We start from the raw sequence: 19,170 nt of genomic DNA on the forward strand, positions 1-19,170 counted from the left end.
CCTATCTGGTCCAAGTTCCTCACCAGGTTGCCTCCACCTATTTGATCGAGATTCGCTCGCGTCCCTAGCCAACGTTGGGTCATTTCTCGTCTCAACAGGTTACCACCGCCGATCTGGTCGAGATTCCTCTCAGGTCGATCTTCGCTGTCGTGCTCGTTCTCGGATCGAGAGTGCAACGATCGTTCCTGTGCGACTGATAGCGTCGAAATTGAACCTTTTGGTGATCCGCCACCGATGTAGTGTGATCGATCCCCACCGCGATCTTCGTTTCTGCTCGAACCTAAAATTATCGAGCAATTGCATTGAACCGTCCACGAGGAACTGGTTCGCCATCTTCCTTCGATTTCTTCAAAGACGAAACGGGACGATACTGACGACGAGAAGCGACGGACGAACACGTGGCTCGAGCGAACGATTGCTTTTGTTGTTTTGTTCCGAACGATTATACGTACCACCAAGGTATGCAAGGGGAAATCACAAATTACGCACAAAGGAAAACCACCACAGAATTGTCCCACATAGCACATAGGGAACTATTATAAAATGTAGACACATGGAACCGTTGGGAAAGTATGTTTACGCGGAGTCATTAGTCTTTTTTGTCGTTTAAGAGGAATACGGTCGGTACTGCAACTAAAAATTGACATAGACAAACGGGTTATAATATTTTTTTTACGCTGTACAAATCTTTATTGGAGAAGATAGAGAAAAACTTTACTTAAGTAGGTCTGGTAAAATTTAATTCTATTTAAGATTTACCTAAAGTATTTTTTAAAATTTTGTACAGGCAATAAATATTGTATATAAAAGAAAATCATGAAGCTAAAAGGCCTAACCATTGTTATGTCACCATCGTGTCGTTAAGTATTTTATTTGATGTTTTTATGTTTTATGTTTGATGTTTTAGCAGAACTTGAGATTAGGATATTACGAATCATTTCGATTGCACCTCGTCTCTTTATTAATAGCTTGTGTTGATAATAAAAACGTAAAATAAATAAATAAATAAATAAATAAACATTGGCTATTTTTGATAAATACACAATTATCAACACAAAATCTGAATAAATTCAGCGCAATAATTTTTCCTCCCGCAGTAATTAAGTAGCGAGAAGAATGTACAAAAAATATTTCAGAATACATTTCTATGTAATTAATTAATTTAACGTCTTTGTTGCAACAAGCCCGCGGCATTATACGCGTAAAGCAAACATTATTAAAGGAAATTATGCGTGGACAGAAGCGAGGTGCAGGTGCATTCAACTGCGATGCTGTTTCTAATCCTAACCTCAGTACTGCTCAGTACATTTGTCCTTTGAGTTTAACTGCAGTTTACTCTGCAGCGCAAACTTTGAATAATGCCATCCAGCATTTTAGCCACGCGACAGCTACAAGTTCACAAAAGGAAATTATTATTAAAGGACAAGAATTTATGTTTCTCGAGACGCACACGAATATGTAGAGAAACCAAGGACCAATTGTGGCCGTGGATTCTCTACGAATAAGATCGTAGCTTGGACAAAAGTACACGAAAGCGAGACGTTCACAATCTCATCGATCATCGAGCAACGTTCCCGCCAAATGACACACTCGACGCCTGAGAAAATCCAATTAAACCCAATCACGATGAAGTAGCACAGAACGAAGAAACACGCACAGGAAGTACGAAACTAATAAAGCAACGCAAGGCTTACCGTGATCCTCGAGATATCCGCCTAGATATTCCGTTGTCGCTGGTCCGTAGAAATCACGCCGCAAAGTATTCGCTCCAGCCTGCAATTGAACATATCGTTGTTTATTGAAAATAAGTTTTAGATATTGTTTCATTCTCCTTTTCGACTCTAGAGGGACGTAATATGTACCAGTGAATATTTCTAATCGCCATTGTGCAATTCATGACTTACATTAAATTGAGATTTATAGGAACATATCTTTAAAAAAAATGATTATTTACGTTGGGGCAAATTGTCCCTTCCTCTCTGACTATGACCTTTGATTCGTAGGCGAGTCTAGTTTTATGCAATTGATTTCTAAAAAAAAAAAGAATAGAATCCAAATAGTGTTATCTAATTCGGTATGAAAATGTATTTTTGAAATACACGAAGGAACGAAGTATTCCCTGGTCATGTAAGATTTATCAACGCTCGGTAATCACAGCATTTTTCCTGTTACTTCGGTTGATGTTTGACCTTTGGTGTTGTACATTACAAAGCACACGTACTGCTATACGCTCGCGTTCGCACCTTTATCATGTTTGTAGATGGGAATCAGTTTCTGGTATGTGATGTTTCTGATGTTTCCAATGTTTACAAATGGGACTCGGGGATGAGGTACACGCAGCTGACCGCGTGTAACGGAACGTGTAATTTACGATCTTTAATATCATTAATGGAACGTCTACCTTCGAAAACGGAACGTCTGGTTCAGTCAGTTTCCGAAAGCTCTAAGAAGACTATTAGTTGTCGCCAGGGAATCGTGACCGCGCTTTCCAATTTCGAACGAGCGATCCTAGACCATGTCGAAAAGTTGTAAACGCGAAAGGGATTTGGTCGCACGAAACTGTCCCTCCAAGACTGCAGCATGTTGGATTATGTTTCCCTCTGTTTCGAAATTTTCATCAACTTACGAACGGACGTCGGTGCAACCGAGGCACGTAACAAGTATTACACGAGCGCCCTACGTGACTTCCGAGGATCCCTTATGAACAATTGTTTCTCGTTTTTGCTCCTTCCGTTGGAAACTCGTACAAACCAACCGAAAATGATTTCCGTCTTGTTCACTTTTTCCACTATCGATTCCCTACGTGTCGCAAAGCTAAGGTGGATAAACGAGAAAGTCGACCCCGATACCTTCCGCCAGCTGCCTTAGGAGAACTTTTGATTGCTTCGGTCGTCAATTCGAAAACCCAGAAGTGAGCAAGTATTCAATGTAAACAACGATGGATTCGAATGTATCGCGATGAAGCTCTCTACTTTTATAAGTACAGTAATTAGTAATTAGCTTGATACGAAGATGGTAGCTTTGTTTTGATAAATGAAGTAATCATCTTGATACGACGAGAGTAATAACATGCATAGGAAGGATTAAATTTCATCCAATGATCTAACTTGGAATTTTTGTGTTTGTCAGTGGATCGCCACGAAAATATCATCAGTGCGTTAGTAAAGTTTTCCCGATGAAAATGAATCCAAACGCGACACCATTCGGATTACTTTCAATTACGCGTCGTAGAAAATTGTTTGGAAATCATTAAAATGATGTACGAATAAAAGTAGTTAAAATGTAGTCGTGTTTGGGCTCATTTTTTTCAGGAAACTTTTCTGAATTTGTTGGCCATACTCTGATGAAGATACAATGATAAATATACAAATTTGAATTTTACATATAATTCTCGTAATAGTCTGAATTAATGGCAGTCCTACATAGTATTGTAATTTTTGATTTCATTTAAATTTTACGCTAGAATTATCCTGTTGTATAATCGTTATAACAGGTTAATTTTTGTAGCGTATAATATCAATGTGAATGGCAAATATTAGCGGCAACTGATTTATGATATCTTGCTCAGTTTTGAGCGCACTAATAATATTTTAACATTTCCGTTCAGTAATAACATTTGAACAATCGGTTAAAAGTTAGATTTCTGATCGCTTTCTAGTAAGTAATATACAGTGGGTGTAGAATGCATTCGTGCACCCATCAATTTCCCAAAAAACTTTTGTGTGAAATTGTAGTTTCTTAATTTATCTTTTTTTATAATCAATGATATTTTACATATTCTCGGAAGTCTCTAAGATGTGTAGATATAGTCCAAACAACATTTACTAGTTGATATAATTTGTGAAATTAACAAAAAAAAAAAAATGCGAAAAGTGGGTAAAAGCATAGAAACAATAAGTCTTTGAACAATTCTTATGGCTAGACCGCGGGTCTTTATGCAAAATAAAATCTTCGCGAACGTGCCTAGGAAAATTTAACCTAAATAGGAATTTATTTTATTCTGCAAATATTGTAACACGAACTCTGCTTTCAATCTTTTTTATATTCCTGCATATTGTTTGCATTTTGTAGTTTCTTGCACATTCAAATTTCCTATAAATGCATAAAGATCCGCAGTCTACTTATGACGAACCATTTACAGTGGAGTTTGTAACGTAAACACATTAGTTTATTGCTCCGTAAGAATTAGAAAACATCAAATTTCAAGTGAAGTACTTTTAAAAATGGCTCTAATGGAGGAATTGAAGAAGATCCCACTTCGTACAACTAATAATTTAGTTAATTTAATGCTTAGAAAAGTTACAATAATTATAAAATCAAAACGGAAATCCCTCGAAGGAAGTATTATATACTTATAAATTACTGTAAATTTCTTTCTTTTTTTTAATCAAGTTTAAAAAATTAAACAGTTGTGCGAGTACTTATTGCTTCAATATTTCTATCGATTAATTGTTTTTCTCTTGTTAATTTCACAACTTACATAGCTATTTTTCCCTATCTATTCTAGAGATTTTCGAGAAATATGTAGAATGTCATTGTTTATCAAAAATAAGTTAATAAATTACAATTTTACACAGTTTTTTTTTTTTGGAAATTGATCGATGTACGAGTACTTTCTACACCCACTGTAGAACTTCTTTGTTCAAAATATTAATACCGTTACTATTTTTAAAATATGTGTCCAGAGAATATTATACTAAATCTCTTGTTCTATGAAACACATACTGAATATAAACAATGCCTTTAATTGAAGGCCTTCTTTCATACAAAAATTTTCCCCCAAGGGTTTCACAAGCCACAGACTGATCCGAATATAGCAGTCTCATATAGCTGAACTCATTTTTATTGGAAAAACCTACCAATCGTCAGAATTTAAATATAAATGTATATTTTTCCTGAATCATTTAAAATCTGTCGCTCATGTTGGAAGCAGTTTTCTTGTTTGTTAGGAGAGCGACAATTTTCCAAATACCTTGGAAAATCACCCGGCTAAGAAACCATCGTATCTCTCCTTGCGTAAGCTATTGAATAGTGCGTTTGGTCGTCCCGCGAGTCACTTGAGTGCCGGCCCGATCAGTATGCATTGAAAAAGTTTCCTCTCTCTCCGTGTGGAAGCGTGATTCCGCGAACGGGATCGTGTGCGACCGTTTCGTTACCGATTCGTTGTCACCTTCCCTTTTCTCGCGATCGGGGAAAGAAAGTTCGTTACTCCATTACCGTTATCTCGTCCGGCGAGTGCTCCCTCGAGGAGGAAGCACACAGAGTCGAAACGCGCGCAACTTCCGCGAAAAGTTTCGTGCCGCATCAGATATAATGAGGTAAGCAGATAAGAGATAACGAAATAATCCATACAACAGTACGCTACGACACAATTCGCGACCGTGAAGGACGTCTTTTCGCGGCCCAGCAGGGTTGTTTTTTGTTGTTTGAGGGAGGACGGGCGTAAATCATAGCTATGTTTAACAATTCTTTTTTTTTTTTCGAAAACTCGATTTAACAAAATTTGTTTACTGAGGTTTTTATTTCGAATTTTCGCGAATTTTTATTTCGATTTTTTTTAAATGAAACAGGGATGTAGAAACTAATTTTGTGCCTTTACGCTCAATCGTTGATAGCTGTAGTTTAAGTAAAAATATTTACTTATCATTTCGACACGTGAAACATTAATTCACCTATTTTATAACATTTAACAACGAATAATCGACACTAGAAAGAACGGTAAAGTCGCGCAAATAAGAACATTGTCGAAGGGCATGCGACATTCAACAGATACTGAAAAGGAAAGGAAAAGAAGATAGATAGAAGAGAACGTGTAAAAAGAAACCAGGCGAACCAAGGAGAAAAAAGTTGGACCGAAAAGAGAAGGAAAAGAAGATAGCAGAAGACAAAGCGTGGAAGAAATCAGGCGAACTAAGATGCGCGAAGTTAAATGAAAAAGAAAAGAAATAGAAAGAAGAAGATAGCACGCGGAGAAAAAAACCAGGCGAACTAAGGAGCACAAAGTTAGAATGAAAAAAAAAAGAAATAGAACGAAGACAGTGCAGTGAAAAAAAAAATTAGACGAACCAAGGAGAGCACAGTTCACTCGCAACAGGGGAGGAAAGATAAATAGTTCGGAGAAAGAGAAACTGAAAAATATAGTTGAATGTAAGGAAGAAAGAAAGAGACATTACTCGAGCATGGAAAATTTGGCGCGCTCTACCGAGAGCAAAACAACTATATCTGGCAAAGGTTTTCTAGGTAAAGTCCGAGAGTTTTGTGTATTCTTAACACGGGATGTATAGCGAAAATAGCCAACTTGAAAGCGTTGTTTGGGATTAGGAGTACGATATAGCGTGGACGCAACAAGTTGCGCTCGTGACGTCCCAGTCCGGGACGTCCTCCTTTGTCCTAACTCTATCATTTTGATTCCTCTTTGGGTATAATAAAAGAAATAATAAAATTATTAAAGATAATCATTTGCATTGTAATTGTTTTCTTAGTTTGAATTTATTGAATTTTTCTATTTTATAGAAAGATGTCGTTTCGGAACCTCGAACGAAGTTTTATTTCGAGCTCCTAATTCTTGAATTTTGTTTGCAAATTCTTTATTCGAATCGAAGCTGATATCGTTATTCAGAAATAACGAAATTGGCTTGGCGATAAAACCGAGAGGGAACAACTTTCTCCGTGTGATCCTTATAAGTTTGCGATTGCACGGAAGATAGTAGAAGAATCCTTTATATAAAGTTCCTATCGATTTATAAGTTCGTTCAATTTAAAAATGTGTCCATATTTATCTTTAATCAGCAAGAACTCTAACTTACATTACGAATGCTGTTTGTATAGAAGCACTTGTGTCAAGCGTTTTTGAATAGTTATTATAAAAAATTTAGTGGATAATTTATATTGTGTAAGACACAAGTGTTATATCTAGAAAATCTAATATTATGAAATAATTATTTAGGTAACTTGTAACGAAGCAATTTGAAAAATTATTCTCTTTTTAGACTCAATATCAAGTGACTCAATATCAAGAAAAAGTTCTTGGGTGTAATTTAAATTTATTAGTCAAGATTTGTTGAAAACGAATTAACATATAAATTAATGACTAGTAAGATTAATACCAGGGAAATGTATTTTATGAGCAAAAAGATGGGTTGGTTTTACACTGTGAACCTTATCCAGGGCCGTTCTTTATAGCTCCATGCAGTAGTGTGCAGTGAAATAAGTCGGCCATTTCTGACACGCTACAAACGAACTATGCTATACAAATGATCATGTATATGTCAGTTTTATCATCAAAGAAAGAACGTTGCTAGTCATAGGAAAACATTAAACAATATATATATATAAGAAATTTGGCCAAGTAATTTAAAATTATATACATGAAATTAGTAGAATCTTCTTGTCCCTGAATAATATTTGATCATTTTTACTATCTAGAATTTAAATTATACAGTAAAGGCAGTTTATATTTCACCAGTTCTTTCAGCCAGCCGTCCAATTAAAAGACTATTGATTATGCTACCTTTGTCCGGTTAACATAGTGCAACCATTTAAATATTCATTGGAGGACTGTTTTTAAATTACATACAACAAGACACGTTCTCGTAGAACTGATGAATATAAATTATTGTCAAGAATAATATTTATTAAAATAAGCACAAATTCATATTAATTTACTGTATCACGATAAAAGGGTCGAGAATCTACCGGTTAAAAAAAAAAATCAGCCTAAATATAACAGCCAATCTTCGAAACTAAACAATCGATAGTTTCCCTATGGGAAAACAATTCACGCGCAAAGGTTCTCTGGAATTGAAGCAGTTGATCGTTTTTGGTGTTACGAGTACAGTTATTAAAGTTAGAAATTAACTACAAAGTACAAATAAAATGAAAATTCCCAAGTTTGAATACACGAAGGAATATGACGAAAAATGTTCCTTATTTAAATTTTAGTTAAGTACGACTTCACATCGGAAGATGATTCAAACTCGCGGGTTTAAGTGTAGTAAGTAGACTACGGATTTTACGAGTTTATGGTGTACAGTTATATAACATGCAGAATGTATGTTGACTATAATCTATTAATTAATATAATAATTTAATATTTCATTTTGTCTAAGTGCACACACCTTTTGCTTACGTTTAGCACGTACTTGTCATACCAGCTTGAATCGTAAATGCATAGAATCCCGAGTCTAGCGTTAAAAACAATTACCTGGACAGGGACAGCTGCCGCCCAAGCGACCACCACCGACATCAAGATCAAGAGAACGGAGGTACAGCGACTCGCCATCGTCAGTTCGAAAGCGTTGATTCCACGGCGTCTATCAAAGGGGATGATGTGGGATGATGTTCCGAAATGATTTTCCAAGGATTGACGTTTACCTGTTCGCGCGCCGGAAAACATTTACCGTGTACCGGTCCTCCGCGTGATTCCCCCTATTATATAGAATGCTCGCGCACGGATTGGGGGTGAAGCGGTGCGAGCGCGCATGCTCGGCTACGGGTTCTACCGAACGACACCACCGAAACCCATTAACGCGATCGCCACGTATGTGTCGAACACCGATTTTCGTGAAAGAACTGCGTCACCTATACGGCGATTATCTATTTTATGATTGTACAAACAAACGAAGCACTATCTGCCGTTCAATGTTTGTTACATTAAGGGGGTATCCTGAATCAAGAGGTCTAAAAGAAGCGGTTTTTCGTGAATTTTCTTAGGATGGACAAAAATAATTAATTTTATCGAACTTTTTATCCTATTTTCATACATATTTGTGTAGTCTGTAGAAATTTTTTCAACAAGAAATATTCAAATTGTGTCGACTGTGACGCACATTTGTAGACCACCTCACAATTGAAACCTTCAATCGGCGGGAAAGATGCAGGTCGTAATTTTGGTTCGTCACAAAAAAACCAAAAGAAATTTTCATTTTCATACATTTTTCTTCTATGTGAACTAAGAAAAACCCGCAAAAATGGTGAAATATGAAATTACTGCAAGTTTGAAAAAAAGAACGAGTTCTTTGGGTGAAAAAAATCACTTTAACTTGATAAAAAAGTTGGTAAAAATTTTTTTTGTATGAATTTCTTTAGTTCACATAGAAGAAAAATGTATGAAAATGAAAATTTCTTTTGGATTTTTTGTGTCAAACTAAAATTACGACCTGCATCTTTCCCACCGATAGGAGGCTTTAATTGTGTGGTGCTCTACAAATGTGCGTCACAGTCGACACAATTTGAATATTTCTTGTTGAAAAAATTTCTACAGACTACACAAATATGTATGAAAATAGGATAGAAAGTTCGATAAAATTAATTATTTTTGTACATCCTAAGAAAATTCACGAAAAGCTGCTTTTTTTAGACCTCCTGATTCAGGATACCCCCTCAAGGGGTTCTTGTGTGACTTTTTTAAGGTATTAAATGATAATATTTATTAATGAAATTTAGATATATGCCAAAAAATGTTTTTAAGAACTATAAACAAATTTTTGTTTTAGAAAAAGGTTAATTCATTTCGTCATAACAGGCGATGGTGTGGGTGGTGGCCATTTTGTTTGCGGTGAGCAAGATTTCTCCAAACTTGTATACCTGAAAACAAAAATAAAGGTAGATTTGGAGAATATATTAGACCAACGGGTCTGTGATCGCAGGATTTTGGAAAAAATTAATTTAAAACAAAGTGACGTACATTTGATGTTGAACTTCAACTTTCATTATAAATTAAGTGATTAAATACAGAATAAAAAGAAAAGTATATAAGAAAGTAAAAAATCCTTCGATCAGGGACCCGTTAGTCTAATATATGTATTTTCTACATCTACCTTTAGTTTTGTTTTCAGGTACACCAATTTGAAGAACTCTTGCTCACTTTTGAAACCATCTTTTAAAACAAAAATTCTTTTATAGTTCTTTAAGACATACTTTGTAATATATTTACATCTCATTAATAAAAGTTACCTTAAAAAGAGCACACAAGAATGTGTCCGTTTTCATTTTTCTGGACTGCGACTAATCCCTTAAGTCCAATTAAGTCTTACGTGAAACATTATAGGGAACATTTGTTTTACGTATTCACCTATCCCAATTTTTCTTAAAATCACGTGATTGCAAATGGTCCGATGCATTATGTTATTAAAATAAATGTAAGAAATCTTTGTATTAAGAATCATAAAATTATTGTTGATAGTTACTGTGAATAATTGTATGAAATAATGTTAGTGTTCTAAATAATTGAATACGTTATGATATTAAAAAAAAAATTAATTGATTTACTGTAAATACTTTCGTATGCTTCATCTGCATATTAGTAGGTTATACCTGTTGATTGAAATATATATTTATACGAATGAAAAAATATCTTATGACGTAGATGCAACAAATTTTGTGGAATTACATATTTAAAAAAAAAAAAAAAACTTAAGAATCACTTATGTGATGAGTTCCAGATGTAGGTTTACGATGTCGTATAGTTCTAACTTGTAATAGATCTTAAAGTAGATAGGGGCATAATACGATGCGAGGTTAACGTAAATTACCTCATTTGTCAGAAACCACGATGACGCAAAAGTATATAGTACAACTTGGCCCTTCGTGACATTAAGTTTAACTCGAAAAAAAAAACGGAGAGTTTGCACCTCTGTTCCTAGTTCTTCCATTTATGTATGTTGTTTTTGTAATTCTTGTTGTTGGTGAGAGTCTTCGCAGCTCTTCTTGTGGTTCTTGCATTATTAAAGAACTACATCAGCTAGAAGAACCAGAATAGTCAGAGGAACTACAATAACTGACGAAGCTAAAACAGTTAGAGAAAGTACAACAACTCTAACCCCATTTATGAACCCTTACAGACCACTATCCGACTGAACGAAGGGTTTGTAATTTCGTTTGCAGTTCCTGAGTTTAAAACTGTTCCAACACGTCAGTAACGAACGTCAGTAAAGTATGTTGGACACGGAGGCGTTGGTTATTCGGAGAATCTGGCTCCCGAATAGTCGTGTACTTGAAATGACCTTCCATTGGTGCTTCTGGCGACGCCTACGAATGCTGGGAACACACTCTCATTCGGTCCAACGGATTGGAAGCAATTTTTTTTTTTTTTTTTGCAAAATAGAACGAGGTTGGAAAGTTTCGCCGTTTGTTCCGTGACGTGTTGTTCCGCGACGTGTCGTCCCACGGAAAATAAGGTTACGAGTATCCACGCAGCCGAGTCCCTGGAGATCCCTAACAGGACAATCGTTTTCGTTGACCTCGCAGCTTTTTAACTTTTTCCTCTATCTATTTATTCATAATATTTTCTACAGAGTAAGCATTTCAATAATTAGCGTTATGTATCGTAAACATTTGTAGTACAGAAATTTGAAGAAGCCAATCTGCTGCCATTTTTTGCCAAGTTCAAATTTTTAAAGCATGCAGAATTGATGTTTGTAAAATCGACGTGCATGAAGCTTTCAGGGTGAAAATTTAATGACTTGTAAAAAGCATGGTATTCCAGCCATGGGCGAACCAAATGTTGCTTATATTTTGCTCCAGCTTGTCATTTTTAACAGGAAACATTTTTGAAGCGCCGTATCACAACTTCTAGCTACGTAATTAAAATTCAATGAACCTCCAGTTCACGATTTAAAGAAACTGGCGAGTATATAATATTATTAATTCACATTTCATTTAACACCGTTAATCTAAAAATACCACGAGGAAAATGTAATCTTTCCTACGGATTATTTCGAATTGTTAAACCATCTTCCGTACCACCCTCAACCACCAAAAATTATAGATCCAAGCTGCATCCTCATTGAAGGTTCTTCAAATCCATGAAAATACTCTCGATCCTCTTCAAGTGATTGTCAAGATTCTCTCGATCGAAATTAAAATTTGTCCAAGCATGGTCGTGCTCGTGGTCATTTCCATCGGGAGCTTCCGCAGTGACTCGATGAAAACTTTGGCGTGTTTCGTTGCAATTCGAAGCTTTTTATTTTCGAGGTTGTTGTTTTTAACACCTCTCGTCCGATCGAGCGAATGCATTCGCGCGTATAAATAACGAAAACAACGACGGATGGACGTTGAGAGAGGGTTCGCAGGTAATATGCCGCGGGAACGGCCGTAAGTACGCGTCCCATCGATCTGGTACGTATCTGGTGCAGAAAATAATTCCCTGGCGGCCGTGAAAGCCGAAGTTGCGTGCATAAGTGCGTGTCCTGCTGTGCGTGTGTCCCGAATTAAATTACTCGCGACTCATTAACGCGACGGTTGCCGCGCAGATTTTTGTTAGGAGGCCTCGGGCGCCACACAAACAAATGGGGGGCTCGTACGGGAGTTGCTTGCAACACTTTGTCACTGTAACCCTTTACTGTTCTATGTCGAGTGAGACTCGACAGAGTTGGACTGAATTCAGAAAATCTGGACTGCAAAGGGTTAAAAGCTGCGTATACCGTATGAAATCTAAGATATTTAAGCCGAAAGATGAGTACGGCAAGCGAAGAAGAAGCACAATAACTCCAATTGACGTGACTGAGATAATTGCAAATAGCTGAGTAATCGGGTCGTTTAAGTTTATATGTGGTACATAGAATTATTCATTTCGCGGCAAATGGATCACTTTCGTACTCGACGTCAGGGATTTAATTCGAATTGAAATATATTGGAGTCCAGGTGAAATAAGAGGAGACTCATGTCGCCATTTTATTGTTTTGGGAATTGTTTAAATACTAGGAGCCCTCGAAGTTAACAGTCTAACAACGTCATTATTTTGTTGCTCTGTCCATACGTAAATGCTAGTAAACATGAATCATAGCATGTGTACCGAAATTGATATGTTGACGCGTTACAGCGATACCTGTCGTGGGACGAATAGGACGATAACTGACAGCAACCAAAGGTGATTTCAGCTGTCTGACAAAAATACCTGAAGAATTTTGTGTTGCAATCTGGGAAAGACGGATCCATTTCAATGAATGTGGGCCCCTGTGACAGGTAGTTTTGTAATTGCGACAGCTGTCACGCATGGACAAAAACTTCATGTTAGGGGCACGTCCACCCCCGTTTGAAGATCGTGTGACGCTAATGGATTTATTTATGTCGAAAAGGAAGCGTAGATGTTTTGATCTAGGGGTGCTGGAGAGAGTTGGGGGTGAATGAGGGATGTGGTGGCACATTTTGTTTCCCTAATTCCCTTATATAAGACTCCGCGACATTCGAAAGACCTTCATTACTCAAGCATCGACTAGCATCTAATAAGATTCGTTCCTATCGACATGAAAATCGTAATCGCTTACGTAAGTAAGAAATAGCAAATTATACCCGAAAAGTGAAGACATGCGGTCGGTGTAATAAGTGTTCGTACAAGAACCAATTCAAAATAAAACTTCAGATATTTATTTTATTAATAAATTTTAGAGGAAGAAATAATTAACCAACATTCCTACATATTTTTAGATAAAATTTTTGGTAAATTAAAGTTTATTACTTTTAATCTTAACTTCTTATTTCTTTTCTTATTAATTTTATTTTAAATTGGTTGCTGTACGAATACTTCTTACGCTGACTGTACGTGAAATCATACCGGTGCAGATTTGTGTAAAATTTTCTGACACGTGGCAGAACTTTAACAAATAATTTTGTGAATATTCCAATTAAAATTTTGTTTAATCTTTTAACAGCGAACATTGTAATATAGATATATCTATAGTTGACAATCTAGAACTCTCATTTTGAACGTGAAATTTTTGGAAAAGAATTACACTTTTTTTAATTCGATATCGAAAGCTGGTCACTGTTAACTTCGATACATTTTCGCACACGATTGACGAATGTTTGTTTTGCACTTTCGACAGCGTCAAGTGTAAATATTCTGAATGCTTGTAAACATAATTTCAATTGGAAACATTCAACAACGCAGCCACGGCCATTACCACGTAATTATTTTTTTTTTTTTAATAATACAACAAAAATACGTGGAGAAACGTTACTTGAAATTGAATTGTTATCAGCGATTATCTAGTTTTATCAGTTGTAATCAGGTTCGGTCGAGTAATATACGTGGTATGGTTCCTGCTTAATTTGATTTGAAATAAATTGATGTATTAACTGCTCAAGGTGTTGGTGATTTTTGAAATTTCACATAAATTATCTACCCCGCAATCGATTTTTTAGAAAAGTAAAAATGGTGGTAAGATTATTATTAATTTCAGCTTTAAAATTATCATCGAGTTTAATGTTTCTTCGACTTTTGCTTGGTAATTTGTCGCTCGTAAATCTTTGTTTATCGTTTGTTCGCCAGAACTAATAAATAGATGAATCGATTAAAGAAGTTTACAATACGCATTCTGAACATTTTTATCAAATGTCCGGTGACAATATAGCGCCATTTGTTGTTCAGGTTATGCTATACGCCCTTGAAGTCGCCGAATTGATGCTGGCAAGCAGTGAATGGAGCTTGCAGACTCTGAACATCGATACCCAACCGGAGAGCTATGACAAATCGTGGAACGACGAGGACCTATTAATCGAGAGGCCGTCGTTCCACAATAATAGAATCAATGTCAGGACCAGAGTGAGTATTTTGAACTAAATAAAATATTCTTTACCTTTTTGTCAAAATATTCAAACAAACAAAAACCAACGTGTCCATTTTTACGATATCCATTAATTTCTTTCTTTATATTACTTCACATTTTCTTCATTCTCTAAAATCTCCATTGGGGTTGTAACTAATTTGTTTGGAGTCCACCGCCTCCCTATAGCTCGGGTACCTCGGGATCGCTAAACCCGTACTGTAGCTACGATCAAACGTATCTACAGCCCCTGAGGCTTGAATACGTAAGAGATACATAATTTAATACAAATAGCTTTTCTCCTCGTGACAAAGTTGAAAATTTCATTTTATTTATTGTTTACCAGTTAACATGGATATCTTGCTTGTTATGGCCTCGTAAACAAATTTATTATCGATTCTTCGTGTTCATTTTAAAAATAAAACCAACCGAAATACTTTGGACATGTTTACAGTCTAGCTGTTCATGCGAAACGGAGTTCGGGCACAAAAAGTATCTGGGATATGGATTTTACCCGAAATATCTGAGCGAGTCTGCTTGCAAAAGACGCACTTGCCAAGATAAATTTCATCGTTGCAAGCTACTCAGTTACTCGGTATGACTATGTAACTTCAACGAATCTGTCTAGTGTAAGGATAAAAAAAAAGAAAAAATGTTTCTGTAAACTACGAGTCTGTTTAGTTTCTTTCTTCTTAATGCAAGACAAGTCTCAGTCTATTGCTGTTTTTCAAGCTAACCCTGAATTTTCATTAGTTCGTCCCAATTCTTGTATTTAAAAACGCATAAACAGAGACGAAGATAGTTCGATTTCAGTTATTCGAAGAATGTTATATTAAATTATCATTTTTTCCTTCTGCAGGTATATGTTTTACAGCAACGGCAGGCCTACGGGGCTCGATACTCGTACGACAACGCGTTGCAAGAGCCGGAACTGCCGGAGTGTCTACGCCAGGATTGGCAACCGAAGAAGGTGGAAGTGGCAGTCGCCTGCGTGCCTGACACAGGCAGCAGACAGAACTGACAGTTCCTATTCTTCTGAAATCGTATAGTCTAATATATAGGTACCTATAACAGTGATTCTAGCTAACAAGTAACGATTTTTACGCTTTAATCAAATAAAATTTCAGTCACATTGATGATACATGTTGTCATATTTATTACGTTTACCATTAAAACGAAAATTTGTCTAGTTTTCACTAAAATTTCATCGAACCATTACGAATGGACCTGTCGATGTCTGCACGATGAAAATGAGACCAAACACGACCTCGTTCGTACAATTTTTATTAACATGCTATTCTAATGATTCGCGAATGTCTTTGAATGATGTTTAACTAAAAGTAGTCCTAAAATGGTCGTCTTTGGGCTCGTTTTTATTAGGAGAACGAGCTCGATCCATCAGCGAGACTTTCATGAAAATGTAATGAAAAATACAAAAATTATTGATACAGCATACTTATTCTGATGCCGAGTTAACTGATACTTGATCGCTGTACTTTCAGTTCCCAATGCCCAAGCTATCCAAACACCTTTTACCAATGTAAAGCTAAGATAACAAATCAAGGTAGCATTAATGAAAAAGAATGAAAAATAAAAGAAATATCGAAATTGTTACAAAATGTTCCAATGATTACCTCGAAACAATTCACAACTCTCGAGTACAGTTACATTTCGAGGTCTGTCAATAACACTCGACCTTTGAATTCAATCGATGCTGCAACAAATCTCGGCTACCACCGACGCTAGTTAGAACTATCCAGGCTCCTGTTAGACACATCGAACAGAACGCTTGAGAATTGACACGTCATTGGATTGGTTCCATCGTCAGTTCACAGGCAAAGTGTGAAAAAAGCAACAAGGACATTTCTGCGGGGAGAGGTGTGAACCTTTCGAGCGTAATGGATAGTCAAGATGGCGGATATGGCCACTCGACGCAATGTTTACAGTGCAGTCGCTCATCCGTTTACCTTTGGTCGAGCGCGTTAGCAGCTTGAACCCATTTCCGCTATCACCTCTCATCTGATAGAGATTGACAGCCACTTGACGACCATACGTAGCCTGTCTTTCAACGAATCGCCTTTATCACCCTTCTTCGATATTTCCAAATACCGTTCTTCCTTCAACTCTATGGGGCACGGTGGGATCAAAAGTGTCCCACCTTTTTGATGTATCGTAATGCATGGTGAGACACTTTTAATCCCACCTCGAAACTTTGCAATAGCTGCATGTGCATAGGCGCATGTGTATAGCTGTATGTGTAGGCCTTTATTAATAAAAATATAACAATCTTGTTTGATCTAAAACGCAATAAAATTCCTGTGCAACATGGGTCTACTTTATGACCTGAATTCCTGTGCCGCAGAGTTAATCCCTTAAAGACTTTAAGTTAAAGTATGACACGTATACAGTACGTACATGCGTGTACACTTATTTTTCAAGCTACATTCCATAACATACAAGTAACCACTACAATTGAGATTCGATATTCACGGTTAATTCCCCAAAGATGCAATACAGGAAAATCGTTAGAAAATTCGTAATCATTATAGGCGACCATCAGTTGGAATTTTTTACTTTTAAATAAACGTATCAATTGGCGTGATATTGTCCGAGTGAGACATTAGTAAAGGAATTCAAAGTTTCAGTTGTTCCCAGTGCTTCGAGGTACCCATGTGCCTAGTAATCGTCGCAAGGAGTGAAAATGAGAGACAAGAGTCGGGAGGGTCCGTCGACCCTGACAACGTCATAGACGTCGTAAGGTTTAAGAAAAAGCGATCCCGGGCGACCAAGCTAGACAAGGGTACAAGTCATAAAGGGACAAGTCGAGCTCCCTTTGACCAAAGAAAGTAGTGGACTTCGTCCCTCGAGTGCAACCATCCTAAAACGCTTGAATCGGCCATATCTGACCACGATTCAGCCATATTCTCCACTGTTCCTCCTTTTACCATCAAACGAATCCGAACCGCGTTTCACGCGTCTGGGAATCGTACGAAAGGGGCTGAATCTTCAAGATTTGTCCGAGGGATGTTTTCGCGCTAAGACGGTCGGTATAGGCCTCTACCAAGTCTGCCTATTACATGGCAATAAGTTTCCATGAGAATTGAGATTAGTATCCATGTAGACATGTCGCTTAGGGGCTGTATTTCGGACAGTAAAGTGAAACAGTCCTACTTCAATCTTCGATCATCTTCGCTCTATAGGATACTATGCAAGTATCGAAGGAAATTTCGCCATTTTTTGGCAAAGATAGCGTGCATAAATTATTTTTAGATCTTCTTGAAAACAAGATATGACGTCGGTGCGCGGCATGCTGCAAAGTTGTCGAGGACGTTGCTGATAACACTGGACCGCGCCACTGATGGGACTTCGATAGTTAATGAAATTATAAGAACGTCCGTATACGCTAATATAGTTGCTTGGAATACATCAACCACGACCTGGACGGTATTTACGCTGTCGTGCTTTGACCAGAACATTTTTCCCATTTAGAAAATCAATGTACGCTCATGACCGAGAGTAATAAACACTTTAACTTCAGAAAATTCTTGCGTATTGTTTTGTGTTTGAATTTGTATTTTATAAGCGATGTATTATATAAAATCTGTTGCTTTAAATTAAGGGGGGAGTCTGGTCCAGCTAATGTATTTTTCTAATGCATATAATTTCCAGATATAATTAATTTTTGTTATCGAAACTTTTTTTTTTACGTATAAAGGGACGTTCAAAGAAGAAATCTGTTTTACATTGACTATTGCGTCTATCCTTGCACATGTATGTTTGTTTTCCATATCAAGTTTGTACTGTATTACATCAATTTGTCTTCCATTAGATTCCTTTACATGCTGTTGGGGCCCACTGGTCTATACCTCGGGTACCTCGGGATTGCTAAGCCCGTAGCTGTAGCTACAATTGAACGTACAGAGCTAGCTACGAGGTAGCTGAGGTGATTAATAATTGTAATTATAATCGAATAATATAATAATTGAAACGAGCAGTTTTCTTGGTCGAGCAAATTATATAGCCCGCCCTGCCATTGGCGAGCATGCGACTGTGCGTCAGCGCATGCGCAACAATCAGCAAGGTGCGTTTTTATTCTTGCTAATCAAGCATTCCCCGTTCGGAGTCGCTACGATTGGCAAATCTACAGTATGAAGTACTCCATAATTAATTCTCCAAAATAATAGAACGATACAATGTTAATTTTTCAATACAATGTTATGTTTTTTACGTCGATCTCAGAACTTGTAAGAAAGCCGTTACACAGCATCAAACAACTGAATACGAACAAACAGGAAAATATGTTTTATAAAACACATTGCCTTGTACTATATTCTAGGTACACTAATACCTTTCATTCCTTTCGTGCATTCGTAGATAAATTGAACCGTGGTTATATACAGGGTGTCCCAAAACTCGGGGAGGAGCCAGAAATGGGGGGTAGCTGAGACGATTCTGAACAACAATTTCCTTTGCAAAAATGTCGGATGGGGCTTCGTTAAGGAGATATTAAGCGAAAACCCCGACCAATCAGAGCGCGCGTAGACCGTTGGAGCGGCCGCGGTAGCGAAGGCTACGCGCTAGGTCGATGCTTCGATGCACGTCGAGTCACTTGTTCGCGTGCAAGCGC

General features: G+C 37.0%; 2 protein-coding genes across 4 annotated transcripts in view; one reads left to right on the top strand and one right to left on the bottom strand.

Annotated features, from left to right (window-relative positions):
• Positions 1-8,613, bottom strand: part of LOC128878543 (uncharacterized) — an 11,714-nt gene extending 3,101 nt beyond the window's left edge. Inside the window, exons 1-3 of the mRNA XM_054126830.1 lie at positions 8,204-8,613; positions 1,695-1,773; positions 1-280 (exon numbers count right to left, since the gene is read on the bottom strand). The exon at positions 1-280 is cut by the window's left edge and continues 309 nt beyond it. Of these exons, the coding sequence (XP_053982805.1) occupies positions 1-280; positions 1,695-1,773; positions 8,204-8,395 (551 nt within the window). The 5' untranslated portion in view covers positions 8,396-8,613. The remainder of the gene's footprint in view (positions 281-1,694; positions 1,774-8,203) is intronic.
• Positions 8,614-9,400: 787 nt separating this feature from the next.
• LOC128878013 (prothoracicotropic hormone-like) lies at positions 9,401-15,607 on the top strand. 3 transcript variants are annotated; one of them, XM_054125781.1, is made up of 5 exons: positions 9,401-12,642; positions 12,821-13,265; positions 14,369-14,542; positions 14,998-15,138; positions 15,403-15,607. In XM_054125781.1, the coding sequence occupies exons 2-5, from the start codon at positions 13,245-13,247 to the stop codon at positions 15,562-15,564; spliced, it is 498 nt and encodes a 165-aa protein (XP_053981756.1). In that variant the 5' UTR covers positions 9,401-12,642; positions 12,821-13,244; the 3' UTR covers positions 15,565-15,607. The 3 variants fall into 3 exon arrangements, with proteins under 3 accessions (XP_053981756.1, XP_053981755.1, XP_053981754.1); XM_054125780.1 differs by having other exon boundaries at positions 9,401-13,265; XM_054125779.1 differs by lacking the exons at positions 9,401-12,642; positions 12,821-13,265 and having other exon boundaries at positions 13,444-14,542.
• Positions 15,608-19,170: the final 3,563 nt, after the last annotated feature.

The sequence above is a fragment of the Hylaeus volcanicus genome, chromosome 6 (assembly GCF_026283585.1).
Source record: "Hylaeus volcanicus isolate JK05 chromosome 6, UHH_iyHylVolc1.0_haploid, whole genome shotgun sequence".
Taxonomy (NCBI): domain Eukaryota; kingdom Metazoa; phylum Arthropoda; class Insecta; order Hymenoptera; family Colletidae; genus Hylaeus; species Hylaeus volcanicus.

What these genes read in the sequence shown, in the direction of transcription:
- LOC128878013 (XM_054125779.1), top strand. Translation starts at nt 14,333, where the DNA reads ATGTCCGGTGACAATATAGCGCCATTTGTTGTTCAGGTTATGCTATAC. An exon ending in GAATCAATGTCAGGACCAGA is followed by an intron (nt 14,543 to 14,997) that starts GTGAGTATTTTG and finishes ACATGTTTACAG; the next exon opens with TCTAGCTGTTCATGCGAAAC. An exon ending in GCAAGCTACTCAGTTACTCG is followed by an intron (nt 15,139 to 15,402) that starts GTATGACTATGT and finishes TTCCTTCTGCAG; the next exon opens with GTATATGTTTTACAGCAACG.